We start from the raw sequence: 19364 nt of genomic DNA, 5'->3' as shown, positions 1-19364 counted from the left end.
GAACTAAAACCAGTGAGGATTTTATGGGAGGGGAGACAGGAGGGAAGAGAAATGCATCGTAGCGGTATCATTGCTGGTTTGTGGCAGCTTTTTTGGGTCTCACAGAGGAACGAGAGCCTTACGGTGCCCAAGCTGTACCCAGCTGAGGGGCAACCACCCTCCATGCCTTGGATTTCCCCCTTCCCTATTGCAGGCACCACACAGTTCCTGAGACTCCTTCTGAATCCAACCCCCTTTCTAGATATGGATTAAGGTTCAGGAGGGGGACCCTTCATTCTGGATGCTTGTTTTCCTTTGCAGGGAGGGGTGGAGAAGCAATTCACCAGTGGCCGCAGGGGCCGAGGATGCTTTCCCGTACGGCCACAGCCCGCTGGGGCTTGGTGGAGCAGGTGGCAGCACCGCCGGCATCCTCAGCCAGGGCAATGGAGCCCTTGCGTGCGTCCCAGGCACCAGGAGGCATCACTTGAGGCATTCAGCCTCAGCAGTATAATTTTGACTTCATTTTAATAAGCAGTCATCTGCAGTGGAGCACACTGGTGGAGTATGTTTCAGGCTAGTGCGTTTTTAGGCTACTAAATCTACTAAATTTTCCTAGGTGTCTCTAATTTAGGATTTGGTGCTTTCCAGAAGAGCTATTAAAAATCAGCCTAGATGCAAAAAGATATCCTGCTGGTGAATATATATTGCATTCAATATATTCCTTATACAGAGAGCTGCCAAATTCTGATTTTTTAAAAATCAAATTACAAGAGATAAAAACTTTTTACCTCTGCTCATCCACCTTCGTTTTGAGTTCTTCATACAGTTGTGTTCTGTTGTGTGTATCTTTGTGTCCTCTTCTCCTTACGTTTTTGTGTTCTTCTGCTATCACTGCATGAAAAGCGTTGTGCCTCTGGTCGGTGTGCAGTACCCATGCTGTGGCTTTCGGCATATAAACTGGCATCCAGTGCAAGGCGTGTTCTCATTTGTCTGTGTCTAGTTTAGCAACATTGTTCAATGGAGGTTTCTGTGTATAGAGATTCCTATATAATAAAAGGCGAGGCATCCTTAAAGACACATTTTCAGAACTTCATCAGGTCAATCACTCTGGTGGGTATGAATGTTTCAGTCTTTTGTGCATGCAGATGTGGTACAAGACAGAGGGGCAAGGTATAAGATTTTTTTTTTTTAGATATTGAAATCAAACTTTTGCTTGTCCTTAATTGTTGTGAAACCCTCTTGAAATCCTTATTTTAACCTATTTCCCTTTAAATTAATGACAGGTTTGCAGGGACAAAAGTACTGATTGCCCTCTGTGATTTTTTTTTTTCCCCTTGAGCCTAGGTTTGAAAGGGATCTGTCATCTTATGTTCGTGGGCTGAAAATATAGGTGTAATTATGAATAATTGGTTTAGGAATTAAATATTTCTTTGGAAAGGTAGATTGTCAAGCAGGAAATACATGTAGAAAATCCGTATAATGCACTTAATTAAAAAAAAAAATCCGTATTAGTAGCCTGGAAGTATCCAAGCAGTAAAAAGAGTTTAAGCTTTGTTTACATTTTGGCTGCAAGAGGTGCCTCTCTTTAAGTATTTAGATAAACAAACCAAAGCTGCTGTTTTCATTAGCATGTAACACAGAGCCCAGTTTCCTTACCTTGGAGAACACTAAACTAAAATTCGGTGGCAGAAAGCAATTCGATCTCTTGCAAATATGAGTCTTGATAAACCTTACAGTATGGAGAAAAAAAAAAAACAACCTTCAAATTTCGTACCTATTGACATTGCTTAATAAAAACATCTCGAGTGCTGGTGCTTCTGGGTGTGTTTCCAATAGCAATGTGATTGCAAGGCTCTGTGGATAAAGTTACCAATCCTTTGAATTCTGACCTTCAGTCTAAAACAGCTTTAGAGGTTACTCTTTTTCCGATTTGTGAGATTGCAGAGAAGAAGTTAATGCTGCTGGAAGGAAGCGGGGGAGGGAGCTGGGCTTGGAGATGAGAACTGGGACTTTGAAGCCATCTGAGAAGTTTTCCTCTGGCCTTGATTTGTAACAACAAATATTGGCAGTCTGAGTAATTATACGACGTTTCAAAACAGAGCATGCGGCAATTTACATTTCTGTGAATACAATGCCTATTGAGACCCAACTGATTTTAAAGGAAATAATGTTGGGCTCGACAAAGTCTGGATACTTGGGGGAGCTGTAGCCATCAACACCTGGGAGCTAGCTTAAGCCAGCCCATCGTCTGCGTCTATGGGGAGCGGAAACCTCAAAACTGAGTCCCCTCTAGACACATCGGCTGGAAGTGTCTGTCTCTCTCCACTGAAGGTGAGGGTTGGGATGATCATCTTAAACTAAATGCTTAATTTTAGATGGTTACAGTTAGGTGAGAATCTAACCCCTGCTGAACAAATGAGGGTCGTGGTATAATTACCGTAAGGTTCAAAAGAGTTTATTGTGGTAAATTTCTTAAAAACAGTTTGCAGGAAAAGCTAGTGATGCGAGCGTGAAATAAATTGCCCTTGTAATGATTATTTTAACTTAGACTTCCACTTTTTCCTTTCCATTACAAGGCCCAAAATGTGGAATATATATGAACTTCACTTTTAGAAGATACTTCACCCTTCCCGATCGTCGTAAGAAAAATATGTGTGACTGAATGTTTCAAGGTTAAGGACGTACATATTTACTGTATTCAACTAACGCAAGGTTTGTGATTTGAATGTGTGTTTATGAATCCCTTACACTAGTCATAAATGCAGGCTTGTCTAATAATTTGTCAAAGTGAGCTTGGTTTGCTGTTCTTTCAGTTTTCTTCATAATTCCAAATGCTTTAATTAACAATTATTTTCCCTATATCCTTTTTTTTTCATTTGCTTGTTCAGTCTTGTATGTCAGCAGCTGAAAAATTATGCAATAATTGACACGAATAACTAAAATACAGTAATGATCCACTGCTCCATCTACTGTTGAACAGTGACACGAATAACGCTTCAGGAAAAAAATACGGAACACATTTAGGAAATAATAACAAAATGGAATTTGCAACAAATAAACCTATTGTTTCTGTGGTTAGTGAACAAACGTATTTTTCTTGCAGAATTAAGAATTCTGAGTATGACCTTAATTCAGAGCTGAAAAACAAAGCGGAACTTTCCATCTCCCTTTTCACCTTATAGGAGTACTGACAAAACTGGTTTTGTTCATGTTAATGGAAAATAGTTGGAGAAAAGACAGTCTAGCATTACTGAGCTGACTCATGTTATATGGTGCGCTGTATTTATATCACTGGCAAAAATGTAAATTATTGCTGTGAAAAAAATTTGCAATGGTTTGTAAATTCTAACTTGTTTCTAGTAGCACTAAATGAAAGATGGGGAAGGCTTAAATAGTTGTGGGAGGACGAACTACAGAACAATGGCATGTGTGTGAAATTATGTGTTTTATAGCCTTTATAGAACAACAGGACTTGATTATTTTGTCAGCTCACTGGTAATCTCTCACTTGAACTGCGTTCTTCATGCAACTTGGTCTTCTGAGGAACTACCAAGTGTAGCTTTTTTCACCTGTTAGAGTGCTAGCAAGCTGCTCCTCGTCATCACTGGTGCATTTGATTTGACTTGTTCATTTTTGTAAGCAAATTATTATTCACACATCACAGTGAAGGATGATTATTTTCAGTTTTAAGGCAGTTATGTTTCCATGCTGAGCTGGAGTAGAAGCTCGAATGTAAATTAGAAAAATTAGCTTTTTCTCAAGGATGCTCACAGGTTGCAATTTACTCCTTTCATTCCACCCCCTATCTTGCAAACAGCTAATTCTCCAAATAACTTTGTTCAAAGACAATTACGTTGCCTTCAGCGGGACCACTTTTGTAAACAGTTGCTAACATGTTTTTATGTATCTTTCGAGCTGAGGTTTTTGTGCAAAAAAAAATGTTACATTCTCACCGATTCTTAGGTACCATAGACAGTATTAAAAATCCCCATGTAAAACTATTGAACTTCATTGGGAAATGGAAAGTAATTTTCAGTAGTTCAATTTAATAGCTAAGATATTGTTTAAATGAAGGCTGTTGTAGCTAGAAAAGCTACAACATTACTCTTACATCAGGAGTAGCTCTCAGAGCTCTGCCCTCAGTGTCACAGAGCTGGTGTCTCAGTCTTTAGGGAAAAGCGATGCCATCACTTTTGGGTAGAGCATCTACTTCAAATGATCTGGAGACCCAAACTTATCAGTATTTTTGTGTGGCGATCATAAGTATAATTACCTTCATGAGATTTCTGGAAAAGTAATGTAGGAAGTTTTCGGCTGGGTGTTACGATGTACCAAAAGAGACATGACAGTATTAGCTATATTTAAAACTTACCTTTGTGTAGGAAACCTTCCCTTCACCCTGCCAAACTACTTATTTATTTTGCAGTTAGAGTACTGAGCATATTTATAGTTTACACTGTTTGTGTCTATAAATATATATGCTTCCCCCCCCCGCTACATAATGCTTTTAAGATGCAACGGATCTATTGAAAAAACATGCATACCTCGATTTTGGTTAAAGTGAAAAATTGAGAAACACTAAGGTATTTGCTATCAAACTAGACTTCAACTGCTTCTTCTGTGGAAAATCTCTGCATTCGTTTGTATCATAGTTGTCAGGAACTACTTCAGAATCATATAAAGTCACGCATTGATTTAAACAGCTAAAGCAGTGTCTACTTTAGATTAATAAAGACTACTATTTCCTATTTAAAATTATACAAAATGATCCTGCACTTCCTACTGAAGTTGCTGATTAAAAACAAGTACAATTGCATGCGAACTAGCAAAGATGTCATTGGGGCCAGCAGGTCACACATCTTTTGACTAAGGACGATGGTGAGCAGCACGCACCTTTTCTCATAACATGTTACAGATAGACCTTAATTCAATATTCGTTTTATCCAGTGTATCTTGAAAGAATATAATGAAATTGTCCTTCTCAGTCACACTGATAGCTTTTGGACAGAACGGCTAAAATGGTTGATTTCTGTCACTTTTTTTGTTTGTATTTACCAAGGTCTTTCTACTTTTGCTCACGTGAGTAGCTTGAGACAATAAAGGCTCCTGTCAAACACTGCAAACTTCTGCTCCAGCCAGGCACGTCTCTAGGCAACAGCTGCTATGTGTAAGATAAAACTTGTATGGAGACATAGGAGGGATATTGCCTGCTTCAGAGGGTTCTGACGTTGCATTGCAGTTGTTATGGGAAGAGCCAGGCGGCGGCTTTCGGGAGCAATGGGATGCGTCTTTTGCTTTAGTGAAGTGTGGTCTTCCTGGGCCTATTTCTAATGTTAAATATTCCAGTAGCATTTCCTACTTAGAGACAAACATGCAAACTTCCCACTGTTCCATACCCATCTTATGCCTGATTTGTCTTAATTATCAGCACATCTGTAATTGTGGCACCTAAGCACCCAGTAAATACTGTGTTCAGGATGGACCGGCTTTACTTGTGCTAAAACAGGTATGTGACACTGCATATGGAGTTTAAAACCATATTGGCGTGAGTAATAGTTGTAAAAATATACCCAATAGCTTGTTGTGCATTTGATACTATGTAATAGGCCTGGTCCTTCACTTCTTCTGACTCTTGAGATGCCAGCTGTATCAGCAGGAATGCAGAATCAGGGCAAATTCAGGCATGATGTAAACACATACAAATCCCACTGAAATGTCTGTTCCAAACCCAGTGTTAGTGCAGTTGTGGTTTAAAACTGATGTTTTGTGCCAGCGATCAACAACCCAGCCTGCACTGATTTGGTATGCAGTTAGTTGGAAGAACAAAACCAAAAAAGCCAAGTAAACAAACCTCTTTCAAATAGGTTTCAAATAGGTGCTGTGCTCAGCTGGCATGATTAGTTTAGCTATTGAAATAAAAAAATTTCACTCACTTAAACCAAATGAGGATCTGGTCCGTGGTATCAGCTGTAGGGTAAGTTCATAGGTTAGACCGTACCATGGGGTAATGATATACGCTAATCTGAAGTCCAATCTTCAGACATCAGATAAGGAACTTTAAGGCACTGTTTAATGGCTGCATAAACACAGAGGACCCTACTTTATCTTATATCGCCCATCTAGATCATTTATATGGCTTCAGTTCCCGTACTGCCTACATGCCATACTACAGCAGAGATTAAAAATTCAAAGCCATTTCTTTTCTTGCAATGCATCATCAACACCCTTTTTCTGATCATCTTAGCCTCTGTGTAATTTATCCCATGTTTATCATCACATCATCAAGCTCTGTATGTGAGGGGAGGGGGGATCTGTCTTAGTTTAATTAAATACAGAGGCTGGGCACACTCCTAAAGTTATTACTTAGACAAAACTCCCATTAGGGACTACAAACTCTGACCAACAGTAAACCTGTTTCAGTAAGCTTTACATTTAGAACAGTAAGATTTTTTTCATATGCTTGTACTATTTGTTTGGGTTTTTTTTTTTCAAATATGGAATGAAATGAAATAGATTTATGCAAAAAATCACATGCATCGTGGGAAGTCAGTCATATTATTTGTTAAATATTTTTTTTTTATTTCCATAGCATCATTTAAGTATCACTATTTTTGAGAAAGTGTTTTGAGTTACATTTTCCAGTGTCAGATGGTACCTTACAGCAACAATATGATATTTTTTGAGTTTTTTTTTTCTCAGAAAAAACATGAGCTTCTGCTTCCTGAAAATATGTGCCTGACCTTTTTCATGTAATAGATGGAGCTCCTAGAGATAGTGAAGCAAGACATGTGTCTTTATATAGGGTTGGGTAGGGTTTTTTAAAAGTGATCTCGTTAACACTGCTAAAGGCTTCAGTGGTAAGCGTTTTCCGGAGGATCGTGGCTGTTCCAAAAAGCGTATAGGTCAGAATGATTGCATCGCCTTGTATTTCAGGAGTTCAGTGAATTTTACCTGACAAAACTGCATGTCTCCATAATAAGTAATTTGTATTTCTTTTCACCGTTTAATATAGAACATCATAAACAGTTGTCTTGGCGTGAGATGGTTTGTGACTGTAAAGAAGTAAAGGGATTGTGCTAGCGCTGGCTACGCAGACGGGCCCAATCGAAAGCTGCTTATTTTGACCTGGGCTCCCATATATGGTGTGTGACTGTCCCGAGATCCCTTTTCTCCGCTAAACAAAATGAAATCCTAGGTGCCTTTTCAGCTCGAGGTTGACTTGTAGCTTTGCAAACCGATCTGCTTTCCTGAAGTATTCCCAATGTACTTGCTACAAAATAATGTCTCGCTTCCTGGGATGTAGTAGCCAGAAGACATTTCTCCTCTAGAAGTATTGCTTTGATTCACAGATTAGTTAATTGAAGGTAAGGATATATTAGCGGTGAATAACCACAGATTTCTGTAAAGAAAGAAAGGTTCTGTTTCAATCTATTTATGCAGCATAAAGTTGGATATTTTTTTTAAGTTAGTACTGTAGAGCTGGCATAGTATTAAGACTTCTTTTTTTTTTGGTACTGCAAATCATTATGCTGTTTTCCTCATCATATTTGGATTATGTGTACTGAAAAAGTGTAGAAAAATAAGTGTTACATGCATTGAAAGATACGTTCTACGAAGTGGAAATGCTCCGGACGACCCCGGTCAAATTCAGTTGTTGCCTACGTTATAATGTTTTTTAACATAATGTATATATATTTGAAAAGAGTTTTTCTGAATTACGAGCAACTAATAGTGCTGTAATAGAAATGTATCATAAACCCATTTCAGTTTAATGGCTTACTAATTAAATTACTTAATTACTTATTGATTGGTAAAAGCTAAGCTTTAAAGAATTACTGTTACTTAATGCACAAATTTAGCTCTATGCAACCATCTCTTCTTTGGAAATATTTGCAAGGTCTATGGAAGGGGCCTTTACGGAGTTTTAAATTTTAAAACTTTAGCGGGTGAGTAGCAGTGATTCAAAATACCAAGTTGCCTGCATCTACGGTTGGTTTTAGGGGTAGGTACAGATATTTCGCATACCTGCACGGTTTAGACCATTTTAAAAGTTCCAGATACTTTATTTAATAAATACCTTTAAATTGGAGAAGGCTGGCTTAAATAGTTTTAGCAGACCCGTTCTTTACAAGGTTGCAAGAATCTCAGATATTTGAGAGCAAATCTGTTACATATCCAATCAAAACGGCATGTCCGGGCGTGCATGCTGGTTGTATGCCTGCGAGCCTCTGTGAGTATCCTTGTTTAGCGTCTCTCATTGATAGAACGTTGGTTTAATTCCAGTTATTCTATTAGGACGGCTTTTGTTTAAGCCCGGCTTACTCGAGGGGACGCCTCTACGCGCCGCTAACTTTTTAAAGGCGGAGGGACCCGGGGGATTCGTTAGTTGTCGGGGGCTGAGGGTGAGGCTGAAGAAGGGGCGAAACGGGGCTCCGGCGTGCGGGCCGGGCGCCGGGGGGGGGGCGGCCGGCTCCGCGCCGGTTCCGCGCCGCCGCCGCCGCCGCCTGCGGAGCGCGGCCGCCCCGGCTGCCTTTCGCCCGGGCGGGAAGGTTGTGACTTCAGACCGCGCAAGCCTCGCTGCAGTTGCCGCTGTTAAACCAATGAGCTCGGGACAAGAGAATAGCTGCGGTTTGCATTACAAAAACAAAAACAAAACCCGAAGGGGAGGAAAGGAGGGGGGGGGGGGGGAGGGAAGAAAAAAAAAAAAAAAGGCAGCAGAAAAAGGGGAGCGAGGAGGAGAGAGGGCGCGGGAGCGGCAGCGTGCCCCCAGGCACCGCCTGGGCAGACCCACAAGGCTGAGCAAACAGGCGGCGGGGCTGGCGGCAGCCTCCCTCCGCCGCCGCTTTGTCTTGCCCGCCGCCGCCCCGGCCCCGGCCCCGGCCCCGGCCCGCGCCCCTCCGCCCCGGGGCGCGCCTGCCCCGCCGCGCCATGGGAGGCGCCGCCGCCGCCGCCGCCGCCGCCGCCGCCGCCGCGCTGTGAGCCCGCGGGCGCGGAGCGCTGCGCGCCGCGGAGACGGGGCGCCCCGGCAGCGTGAGTAGCGGGCGGGCGGCGCGGGCGCTGACAGCGGCGGGCGGGCGGGCGGCGGGGGAAGGAAGGAAGGCGAAGCCCGGAAAAAGCGGGCGGCGGCGAGGGGCGAATCGCGGAGCAGCGCCGGAGTGCCGCTGCGGCGGCGGCGGCGGCGGCGGCGGCGGCGGCGCGGGGGATGAAGCGTGCGCGGAGTTGCGGGGACCCTGGCGCCGGCCCGCCGAAGGGCGACGACGCTCGGTCATCGGTCACTGGGCGCAGCGGTTCGTTTTGGCCGTGGTTCGGGCTGGGGTTCGCAGGCTGCCCGCAAAGCAGCAGATGTTAGGCGGTTCTGTTTGCTGCCGTCAGCCCGGTTTGGGGATTCTCCCCTTTGATTTCTTAGAGTGCTCGTGGTTCGGCAGGTAGGAATAACGTGATGGTGGACATGGTAAATGGGGGGGGGGGGGGGGGGGGGAGGAATAGGCACGTAACATAGGCAACCCTTAGACCCTTCTGAAAGAGACATGAGAGCGTGAGAAAAATGATAAAAAAATTGGAAGGAAGAATGCCTGACGGAGGTTTTGACAGCGCTTTCTGAAGCAGGAAATCCTTTTGCTTAAGATGTTTAAATTTTCCAAACACCAAGGAAAACACGCAGATCCCCACAGGAGAACTTTTCAAGACGACAGAATAAACTCCTACACAACTGAAATATTTGACGTTTATTGACATTTTAGGTGGCTTATTTAGAACGATGATCTTAGAACGAGGAAGTCAAAGACCTTTTGAAGTCTCATTAAATTTACATCTTGCTTTTGAGCAACCGAGACCCACAAAACGTTCCCAAGTATGTCGTTCTCTCACCCGTGTTTCTGACAAACACCAACAAGAGGAAGGGCTGCCCTTCGCAGTGAAAGGTTTATGCTGGAAAAGTAAAGGTGTTGGTGCATTTAAAAGTGTCTCTTAGAAGGTGGTTGGGGTTTTTTGGTGAGCAAACATTTAAAACGAGGCAAGCAGGAGAGGGAAAAGTTTTCAGGGGAAAAGAAATAGGGGATAGTATATTTCACGCAGTTTGTTGAAATTTAAAAATTATCACAGAGAGAAGTTTGTGATAAGAAGCGGAAACGTTGTGTAGCGTATCACTGGAAGCTGTTAACGTTAGCTACCACGTATAAAGGATCTTTTCTTTTCCGTCCCATACTGAGACGGTTTGCAGAGCATCCGCCAGAACACAGACTGCTGGTTTGGTGCGTAGAATGGATTAATAACGTGTATGTGTATCTGTAAATACATACGTGTGTGTGTATACCCACTGTATACTTCTCTGTGCAGAAACACGTATGCCCGCGGCGTTCTACATGTTGCTCACGAACCCATGACACGCAGTATTTAGCCCGGCACCTCACTGCTGCCGGAGTTTTCCCAAGGCCTGGTAGGGTCTGGAAAGGAGCAGCCATCCCCTCGCAGCAGTTCTGCTCAGTGACAGACGGCTTGAGTCACGCTTCGCCTTTGGAGAGCGAAGAAAAAAAAGAATGAGTAATCATTTTGTTTGAGCTGCAATAAGTATGAAATATTTCTCGGGAGCCAAAAAAATCTTGGAAAAGCAGAAAGACATTCTTAAATGGCTCGTCATAATAGGAGCATTGTCACATTGTAGTACTTCTTTCTTAAAGGGAAGAAAGTGTTGGGGTTTCAAAACGTTTCATTCATAAGCGTATGAAATGAGCACACAGGATAGCACTTTTAGAAGAATTTAAACTAGTTATTAAAAATGAAATAACTGTAATTACCTGCTTCTGGTTTGATAAGTGCAATTTGTCTTTGATGTGAGAATCTCGTGAAAAAGCCCTACCTCTTCACGTAGAGCCCAGCGATAGGATTATTGGAAGAGTGAAAGTATTACCAAGTTTCATGTGTTGCCAGCAAGGTGCCTTTTTGTAGCCAATTTGCATTTTAGTTTTGTAACATTTTGGCTGTTGAAGCCATTATGTCTCTAGATACTGATTGCACAGGGCTTTTAAGGAGGCAAAGAGTGCTGTTGGGGGAAAAGTCCTCTGCTCTCCCTCCCTCCACCCCTTGCTAAAAAATGACAGTTGTTCCCCCCCCGCCCCGAGGAGGAACACTCTGATTTGAAAACTGCCATTGTCTTTGAAATTTGCTTCTTTAAAGTAGAACTGTGTTTTAGGAAAAAGCGCATGTGCTGGCTATAGTTTTCTGGGTTAACTTCTTATTTTCACTTAGAAAATTTCTTTTCAGCTGGAAAAATGTTTTAAATTAATAGCCATTTAAAAAAAAAAAAAAAAAAAAAAAAAAAAAAAGATTGCTCCTAGCAAGCAAAAATACTGTGGAAAAGCTGTAATTTAGACAAGTACCTACATTTTATTTGCTCTGTGCTGCTGAAATTTAGAATCCCTTCCCATTTACAGTTTACTTTTCACAGAACATTATTAACTTTTTGGCTTCATACATGATCTTCTGTCAGATGCTTTTGATTTGTAATTTAGCAAAGTATAATAAACAGTGCAAAAGTCATGAATTTTCCTCCGCATCCTGAGCTCTGTGGTAGGGAAAATGTGATAAAATGTGTACCTTAAGTCTTGTTTGATGATCTCTCAAAGCAAGTTTGCCTTCTGGAAATAATTTCTGGGGTTGAAGAGCATGGTATTAACAGATTTAATGTGGCTATTCAATGGATTGGTGGAGTACTATGTGAGGTTTAACAAAATGAGAGAGACAAATTGAACATCAACAAAACCTACATCTGTGAAGAATTATAAATTTAATTAGAAAAAAGGCAAACTTAAAAGACCTCATTAACTAATCAGAATTTGATGTTACTGATTTAAGATTCTTAAATGGATGAATTTTAAGTAGCTTTGCTATCATTGTCCTTTTTTTCTCGCCATGTACTATGTAGCGCCCCGATCTGCAATCCATATTAAGAAGAAGGATGTGAACATTACTTACAACAATCAAATTATACACCGTAATATTTTTGAGGTATTAAGGAGAGTGTGTATGCCATTTAGCATACAAGGCATTTTTAGTTTAAAGGGGAGTGCAGTGTATGAAGGGTGAGTGACAGCTCCTTTTTTCTCTTTTTGTTTTTTTTTTTTTTTAATGTGCCCCTTTGGCTGGCCGGGTAAGGCTGTTGCCTTTTTTTTTTTTTTTTTTTTTTTTTTTTTTTTCCCCTCCACTTTTTATTTGATATGTGAGTTATGTTGCAGAACTTCAATTATCCAGAAATCTGTTGGCAAAATGGGAGAATGTATGAGAGCAAGCACACGCCACCCAGAAATGTTTTTATTCTATGAACTGGTAGTCATAAGTGTGGTTCCTTACTACGTTGTAATTTTGTACTACACATAAAAAACTGAAAGCATGTGAAGTGTAGCATTTTGTAAACTGTAACTAATTTCACTCACATCTGTGTCTAATTGTTGTCTGCATTCGCATTCTTGAGAGTAGATTTATTTTTCCTGGACCACTCTGTGGATTCAGCTGACCAGCCTAAGTGAGGATTAGTTGTTTTAAAGTTATTTTGATTAAAGAGTCATTTTTAAATATGGTAACGTGCAACACATGGTTTAAATAATCCTTGAGACGCAAAGGAATATATCTAAAGTATGTCTAATGAAAATGAAGATTGTGGATATGAACTTTCACAAATCATAGAGTGTTAGAGGACATATAACGTATATATTTAATTCACTTTGAATGAGCTGTATTATTATTTTTTTTTTTGCCCTCTCCCATGAATCCGTAAATGAAACCTCTCTCACTATACATACACGTGCACGTGTGTGTATATATATCTCTATATTTGTAAGTGTATAGAAGTTACTATTTTTTTTAATTTGGGTAAATGAAATAGTGAGGATTAAATGTATTTTAGAGTTTAGTGAAGTATGAATAATACTGTAGGGCACTTTGGAGAATATCAGTTAATTAAAGCATTTCTTCGTAAAAGGAAGTTTTCTTCTATTATAAAAGATATGTTTTAAAGGATCCTGTGCAAGAGGGAGTGAAGATAGCTCTCTAAGCAAACTTAGTTCTCACCTATAATTTTTTCCAGGTGTTTAGAAGTAACAGCAGAAACATATCCTAAGGCACTCTGCTGTAGTTTCTGGGGTAAAGAACTGAAAAAAACCCCTCTAAAACAGAATGCACAGTTCTGAATGTATCTGCTCGTCTAGTTTGATTTGCCATGTGACGATGTATTGAAAAGCACGTTATACAGTACTTTTAAGTACCCAGTTATAAAAAGATTGATGTTTTTCAGCATGCATTATTGCATGCTTCTTGACATCATTTGTAATGTTCTGCATTGCCTGGCTGCCCCTAGCAGTTGTTTACTCTCGCTAGTAGTAATTCTGTCTGTGATTAAAAATAACAAAAAAAAAAAACCCCACCCCAACCCTACAGACACATAAGTAGGATTTGCTTGGATGATTTTTATGGCACTTAAAATGCCTCATCTCTCTTGTCTTTGCTCTGTGATCATTTAAGAGATGTCAGTTCAGGTTGAATGGAAACGCACATGAAGGATTCTCAATGCAGACATTAAGAGGATATATACCTTGCCTGGAGAAGCTTTTGTGTGCTTTTAAGCTAACAGTGTCTAGCAGTGTATCTTCACCTGAATTTTATCACCTGCTGACAATCATTACTGGCTACGGAGAAGAGGCTGTTAGCAAAGCAACGGTGTTTTTCTAATAGGATATGAAAATCTATTACTCACCTGAGTTATAAAAGGAGTCGTTTTATTAAACTGGGAAATTATTGCTGGGCTTCCCAGTGGAACCAGATTCCTTTTCTTCATGAGTGACCTCAGAGGTAATGCTACAGCTTCCTCCTATTTATTTAGCCAGACCTGTTCTTTTTAAGTCACTTTATCAGAAGTCTCATTAGCGACGGGAATTTTTACGAGTAAGACTTTGTGCAATAACGTGTGGGGTTTTTTATTTTCATTCGCCCCGGTTGGAGATGGGCTCGTTTTAGAGGTGGCGGTGTAATACTGTTGGTCATATACTGAAGATCTTTGCCTTAGGTAGACCTGCCCCTTGCTGTCCCTCCCCAAAAACTAGCGTCAGCCTCTCCGGCTTGCTTCGCCCCCCGCCTTTGGGGGTGAGCTGACTTGTGCGTTCCCTGTCGCCCAGGCGCCGAGCAAGGATGGCGAAGAGCGGAGGAAGAGGAAAGCCAACGTGATGAGGGCAAGAAGCTGTCAAGAGCTAAGGGGATGGGAGGGAGAGACAGATAACTCGGCCGGCAAAAACAAGAGGCGAGAGGGGTGGAGGGTGCTGGGGGTCTCGGGGCTGGAGCGGCTCCCCCTGCCCTTGGCGGGGCGGCGCGGCGGGGTTACCTTGGCGGAGCCGTGCCGTGCCGTGCCGTGCCGTGGGAGGAGTGAGCCCCTCTGCAGCTGTCACGGGCCCCTGATGAATCACTATCCCGTCACTTGGCCGCCGTCCCCCGGCGCGGGGAGGAGGGAGAGAGACCTGCCGGGGAAACAACAGTTGAGCCTTCAATTTAAAGACAATATGCCTTTCACGGGCACTGCGCCCTCCTCCTCTCCTTTTGGGTTTAAAGGACAGAATTGTCATCCGCGGTGATAGCCTTTCTTTCAATTAAGGCCTCGCGGTAAAGCGGAGTAATAGAGGCTTCTGTTTGTTTCCCTGGTTTACAGGTGCAGAAGTCCCAAACCAGTTCAGATGTTGCTGTTTCCTCAAGCTGCAGGTAAGGATTTGGTTGAAAGTCGCTATTTTTCTGCAAGCCTTTTCTTCTTTTTTTTAAGTTCAGGTGATAGGTAAATATTTATTCTTGTTTTCCGTATTAAGCAGTTGAGTAAGTGCTGGAGCATCGCTTTTGCGTGCGTGCAACCAAACCTGTAATCCATGAGCATGTACCCTTTTTCGCTAAATTGTTTGACTTTATTAGATACTGTCTTTTCAAACTCATTGCAATATCATCCCTCTTTATGTGTAGATTGGTTTAGGTAATGAAATATAAAATGAAGGGTTTATGTTTAGAACTTGTGCTAAAATCTCAGCTAAAATGTGAAAACTTCATAGCTGAAGTGACACTTAGGCTTAAGGATATTTATACCATTACCACGGGAGGAATTTTTAATGTAATTTTAATAGTCTTTAAAAGAGCCTAAGCATTTCTCTTAAACCAAAAAAATACTGGTTCAGATGCCTTGGAGGCACAGTAACCTGTGAAATTTCTACTGGGAGCAATTACTTAGACTGAGTACATCAAATAACGTTATCAACAGTTTTAGGTGTAAAGAAACGGAAGGATGGGGCACTTCAGTCGTAAGCTTCCCCAACGTCAGCCAAGGGATATGTCATGGTGGTGACGGCCCTTTTATTTAAGGCCATTAAAAACACAAATCGGAAATACTCAGCTGCTTGTGTGCTGTATAAATGTTTAATTTTTGCTTTGAATCAGAATTGCTCTCTTCTTATTTTGACTAAGCGACAACTGCTGAGATACAGCAGAGTGCTAAGGCACACTAACGCCTATATGGATTCACTGTATGTTGGTCATATCCCTTTTCAATTGGGCACGCTTTATGTAATCCACAAAGCAAACAAGTCAGCAGACATAATAATGTTTTAATGCTGCATTTGTTTCAACGGAAACAGAGGAACAATTAAGTAGTTTGCCAGAGTAAACACATACATCAGGAATATCTCATTCCCTGTCAGTAGATGATAGGTTTCCACAATTGCTTCAAGTGTTTTATTTGGTTTGGAGGCCCATTGTATTGCCACGGAGTGGTAAATCTTGAAAAAGCAGAGTGCTAATTTGTTGTTAAGAGCATATATGTCTTCATATCTTGGTGAATCTGCCTTTGTATGTATCTTAAAAATACAAGGTGACGTGAATGTTTAAAGTACAGTACTTTGTATCTGAATTTTATTCTGTTAGAAGCTGCAAAAATAATTATGGTAGCTTCTCAGTCATGTGTGTGGGGCTGCAAAATGAGATTGGCACTAGGCAAGATCAAGTTGGGAGAAGCTGTTCATTTTTTACTGAGTGTTTTTGGGATGTTGATTAATAGCAGGCTGCATCTCATAGAGGTAATCCTCTGTAATCCATGTGGAATATGTCACTAAAAGTAGTTGCATCTTGTTTTCAGGTCTATGGAAATGCAGGATCTAGCCAGCCCACATAGCCGACTAAGTGGTAGTAGTGAATCCCCCAGTGGTCCAAAACTCGATAACTCCCATATAAATAATAATTCCATGACACCCAATGGCACAGAAGGTAAGCCACCTTTTCTTTTAGTGTTTCATAGTTTGTTTTTTTCTCCTTGTTGCATTGCTGTTCTTGCAGTCAGCAAGCTATACAGAGAAAATGGTTTACTATTTTAGGTGTTCCGTGTTTATGTAATATGGTGTGGAGAGCCGATGTTCAATGTTTATCGGTAGTTACTATCATCAAGTTTCAGCAATAGCTTTCATTCCAGGTTTGTGTTCCTTCCATGAAGTTTGAATGGACTGAGCAGGTAGTGTCTGCAGAGCTTAAAAAAAAATAATCCCCCAAACCTGAATGGGTAGTTTAGTGATGAGAAAAAGGAATGAGGTGTTTACAGTTGTTGTACTACAAAACGCAATCTTTCAGTCTTTTTCACTATTTCGATATTTCTTTATGTTCTCACTTTTTGCAAGCTCCTAAGGCTATGAAAGTTTTGTCAAGTAGGCTAATAAAACAGAGTGTTGAAATTACCTCAGGCTAGCTTGCTGCTCTGATGGAGTGGCCAAAATTCAAACAGGTGTAGTAATTCAATGGGGTAAACTGATACCTATTTTTCAAGAAGCAGTCAGGCAGTTGATAAGTTATGTTTGTTCTCAGTAGAAATCTAACAGCAGAACAACCTAACAGCTTTGCCAGTAATAGAATACATATATAATACATATAATAATAGATACAATGAAACACAGAAGGGTTTATAGAATAAGCAGCAAAAAATACTCTTTCCTGTAACATTTCTATGGCAATAGTAGGAAAGATCATACACAACGTTTGGCTTGCTATGTGAACAGAGATTTTAATGCATTACCAGAAAAGAGAGTCACGCAGTTTCGATATTACTGTTCAGTATAAACGTATAGTTAAACAACTGTTGTAGCAAAGATACGCCTTTTTTTCTAAAGAACTGGGTCATATTAGTGCTGTCAGACTGTTTAGGATTATGGACATGCATTGCATTCTTCCAGGAAAGGCACATGTCAATCAAACAGATGTCGTTCCCCCCTCGATTCCCCAAACATCTCTGTTATTCATTCTAATTGGAGTCCTCTGTAGAGGGGAGGGTTTATGGGTTATCAGATTAACAGGCATTTGTGCCAGAGTTGTGTATAATTTACTTTTGCTATCGCTGTAAAAGTATGGCTGCAATCAAATTTTAAGCCATTTGGAAAAAAAAGAAAAAGTAGCTTTTTAAAGAAAAAATAAAGTGCTTAATGTGTTAATGTAGTTTAAGCAGAAAAATATTTCATGTCCACAGATGAATCCTCTTCCTTTTAAATGCTCCAGTATATTACTGCATTTTTATGTCATATTACCAGGTATATACCAGTTTTGGTACAGGATAAAACTGCTCGACCCTTTCAAATAGCTCATGAAAGCCTTTGCTGTAAACTTCATCAGCTCTTGTACCTTCTGTGTAACGTGGAAGGTTCTTTAGTAGCACAAAAATAGGGAGTGTTCCTTGAAACACTGAAAGACACTTACCATCTGGCTCGACTTTTTGTTCTAAGTAGTTGCTGTGTGCAGGCATACACTCTGAAAAATGGGGTGCTTAATATTACTGTGTTGGGAAATGAGCTATATATTGTATCTATTCATGCACTGACCTCAGGTAGCAAATAATTTTGGCAATAATATCCCAACTTCTTAGGTAGGTATCAGAGTTTATTGAAGAAAGTAAATTAAACCACGCTAACTTATTTATCTGACACTAGAGTTCTAAAGTTCAGGCTTATTAATTTGGGGGGAATTCTACCCAGAAAGCTATAACTTGCAGTACCTGTTTACCTTCTGAGACGAAGCCAAACGGTTTTCTTTTGTTTGCAATTTTCCCTCAGGTGACATGACCCTCCTCAGCACTGCAGACTGGTTGCTAAGCCCTAGCGCACAGACCCCCGCAGGTTTGGGTGGCTGCGGTGGGCGCAGCAGGCGTGGGCACTCAGCATGCGTTTTTAGATGTTGTCCAGAAAGCGTCCCGAGAAATAGCTTGTGCTTGGCAATTCTGGTCTAAATTTTCTAAATTGAAAATTCCTGTCTCTGATTGCTCTTAAGTGACAAATAAGGAAAAGCTTGTGAAAGAAACGTAATTGAATAATTTATTTCTGAATCAGATGTGTGCCAAGAGACCAAATTTATGAGCGAAGCAGATGCCTAAGAATCTGAAGGTGGAATTTTTACTGTTAATCTGTTTTATCTTGAGAAAATGTTTGGTTTGGGTTCCTTGAGCTGCTAAACAGGCTTAAGAGAAAATTAAGTGAATGAAGCAAGGGTTTCTTATTTTTTTTAATGAAGGGTGAAGTAAATTTATTTTTTCTGAGATTCTTGAAGCAGAATCCTACTGAGACACAAGTGGCAGATTGTAAGGATGCAGTCGTGAGGGCTTGCCAAACACCTTTCTTAAAATGCTGCAGTGTGGTTTGCTTGTTGCACGTGGAGTGGAGGTGTGGGTTGCTGAACCTTCACATGTTAAATATAATACTTGAAACCAGCTTCTAATCTACGACACACCCATTCTCACTAACATGAAAGAGCTCTCCTTTTCTGGCATAAGGGGCCTTCATGGGAAGGAGAAAAAGGGCCTCTAGTTATTTGCATGTTATAAATATCTTGTAAAGATATGTTAAATTTGATTTGACTATGGCTGTGATTTCGGCAGGTTTCCATACCCTGAAGTGCAGGATATGTTCACTAGATGAGGGGGAGGAAAAAAAAAAACAGAAGAAGAAGAAAAAAACCCACGTCCCAAAGTGAAATGGCTCTGTTTCAAACAAATGTTTGTTAATTCCTCTAAGGCGCGTTTTCAGACGTGTCTCTTACTGATGTTGTTCTACAAGAGGATGTGGTTGAAAGATAGCTCATTGTTACTAGCTAATATTTTTAGCTTCACACTTAGTGGTAAATTTTCAAAGCACTGAATGGGTATTTAGTTGTTTGATTGAGTCTGAGTTTAATCTCTGCATGCAGCTTTGATATAATAACTCTTTGTGTGCTTAATTTCACTTCGGTGGAGCAAAATTACTGTAGCGCAGAACTGACCAGGTAATGCTGGTGAGGACTACAGCTGAAGAAATACAGGGAGTTTTGGGTGACTGCTATTTATTTCCTTCTAGCTAAACATTTTTAAA

General features: G+C 40.9%; 1 protein-coding gene across 7 annotated transcripts in view; it reads left to right on the top strand.

Moving 5' to 3' along the window:
- Positions 1 to 7245: 7245 nt before the first annotated feature.
- The window catches only part of EYA1 (EYA transcriptional coactivator and phosphatase 1), a 93332-nt gene continuing 81213 nt past the window's right edge, over positions 7246 to 19364 (top strand). For 3 of the 7 annotated variants that reach the window (XM_049824325.1, XM_049824310.1, XM_049824332.1), the window contains exons 1-4: positions 8943 to 9009; positions 14666 to 14715; positions 16127 to 16254; positions 18078 to 18140. In XM_049824325.1, the coding sequence (XP_049680282.1) occupies positions 16131 to 16254; positions 18078 to 18140 (187 nt within the window). In that variant the 5' untranslated portion in view covers positions 8943 to 9009; positions 14666 to 14715; positions 16127 to 16130. Of the gene's footprint in view, positions 7344 to 8942; positions 9010 to 14665; positions 14716 to 16126; positions 16255 to 18077; positions 18141 to 19364 lie in introns of those variants that run through there. The other 4 variants (XM_049824358.1, XM_049824349.1, XM_049824339.1 and 1 more) reach the window with 2 other exon arrangements.

The sequence above is a fragment of the Accipiter gentilis genome, chromosome 2, assembly GCF_929443795.1.
Source record: "Accipiter gentilis chromosome 2, bAccGen1.1, whole genome shotgun sequence".
NCBI lineage: Eukaryota > Metazoa > Chordata > Aves > Accipitriformes > Accipitridae > Astur > Astur gentilis.
The sequence above is the reverse complement of the archived record's forward strand: the minus strand, read 5'-3'. Positions and strand labels throughout refer to the sequence as shown.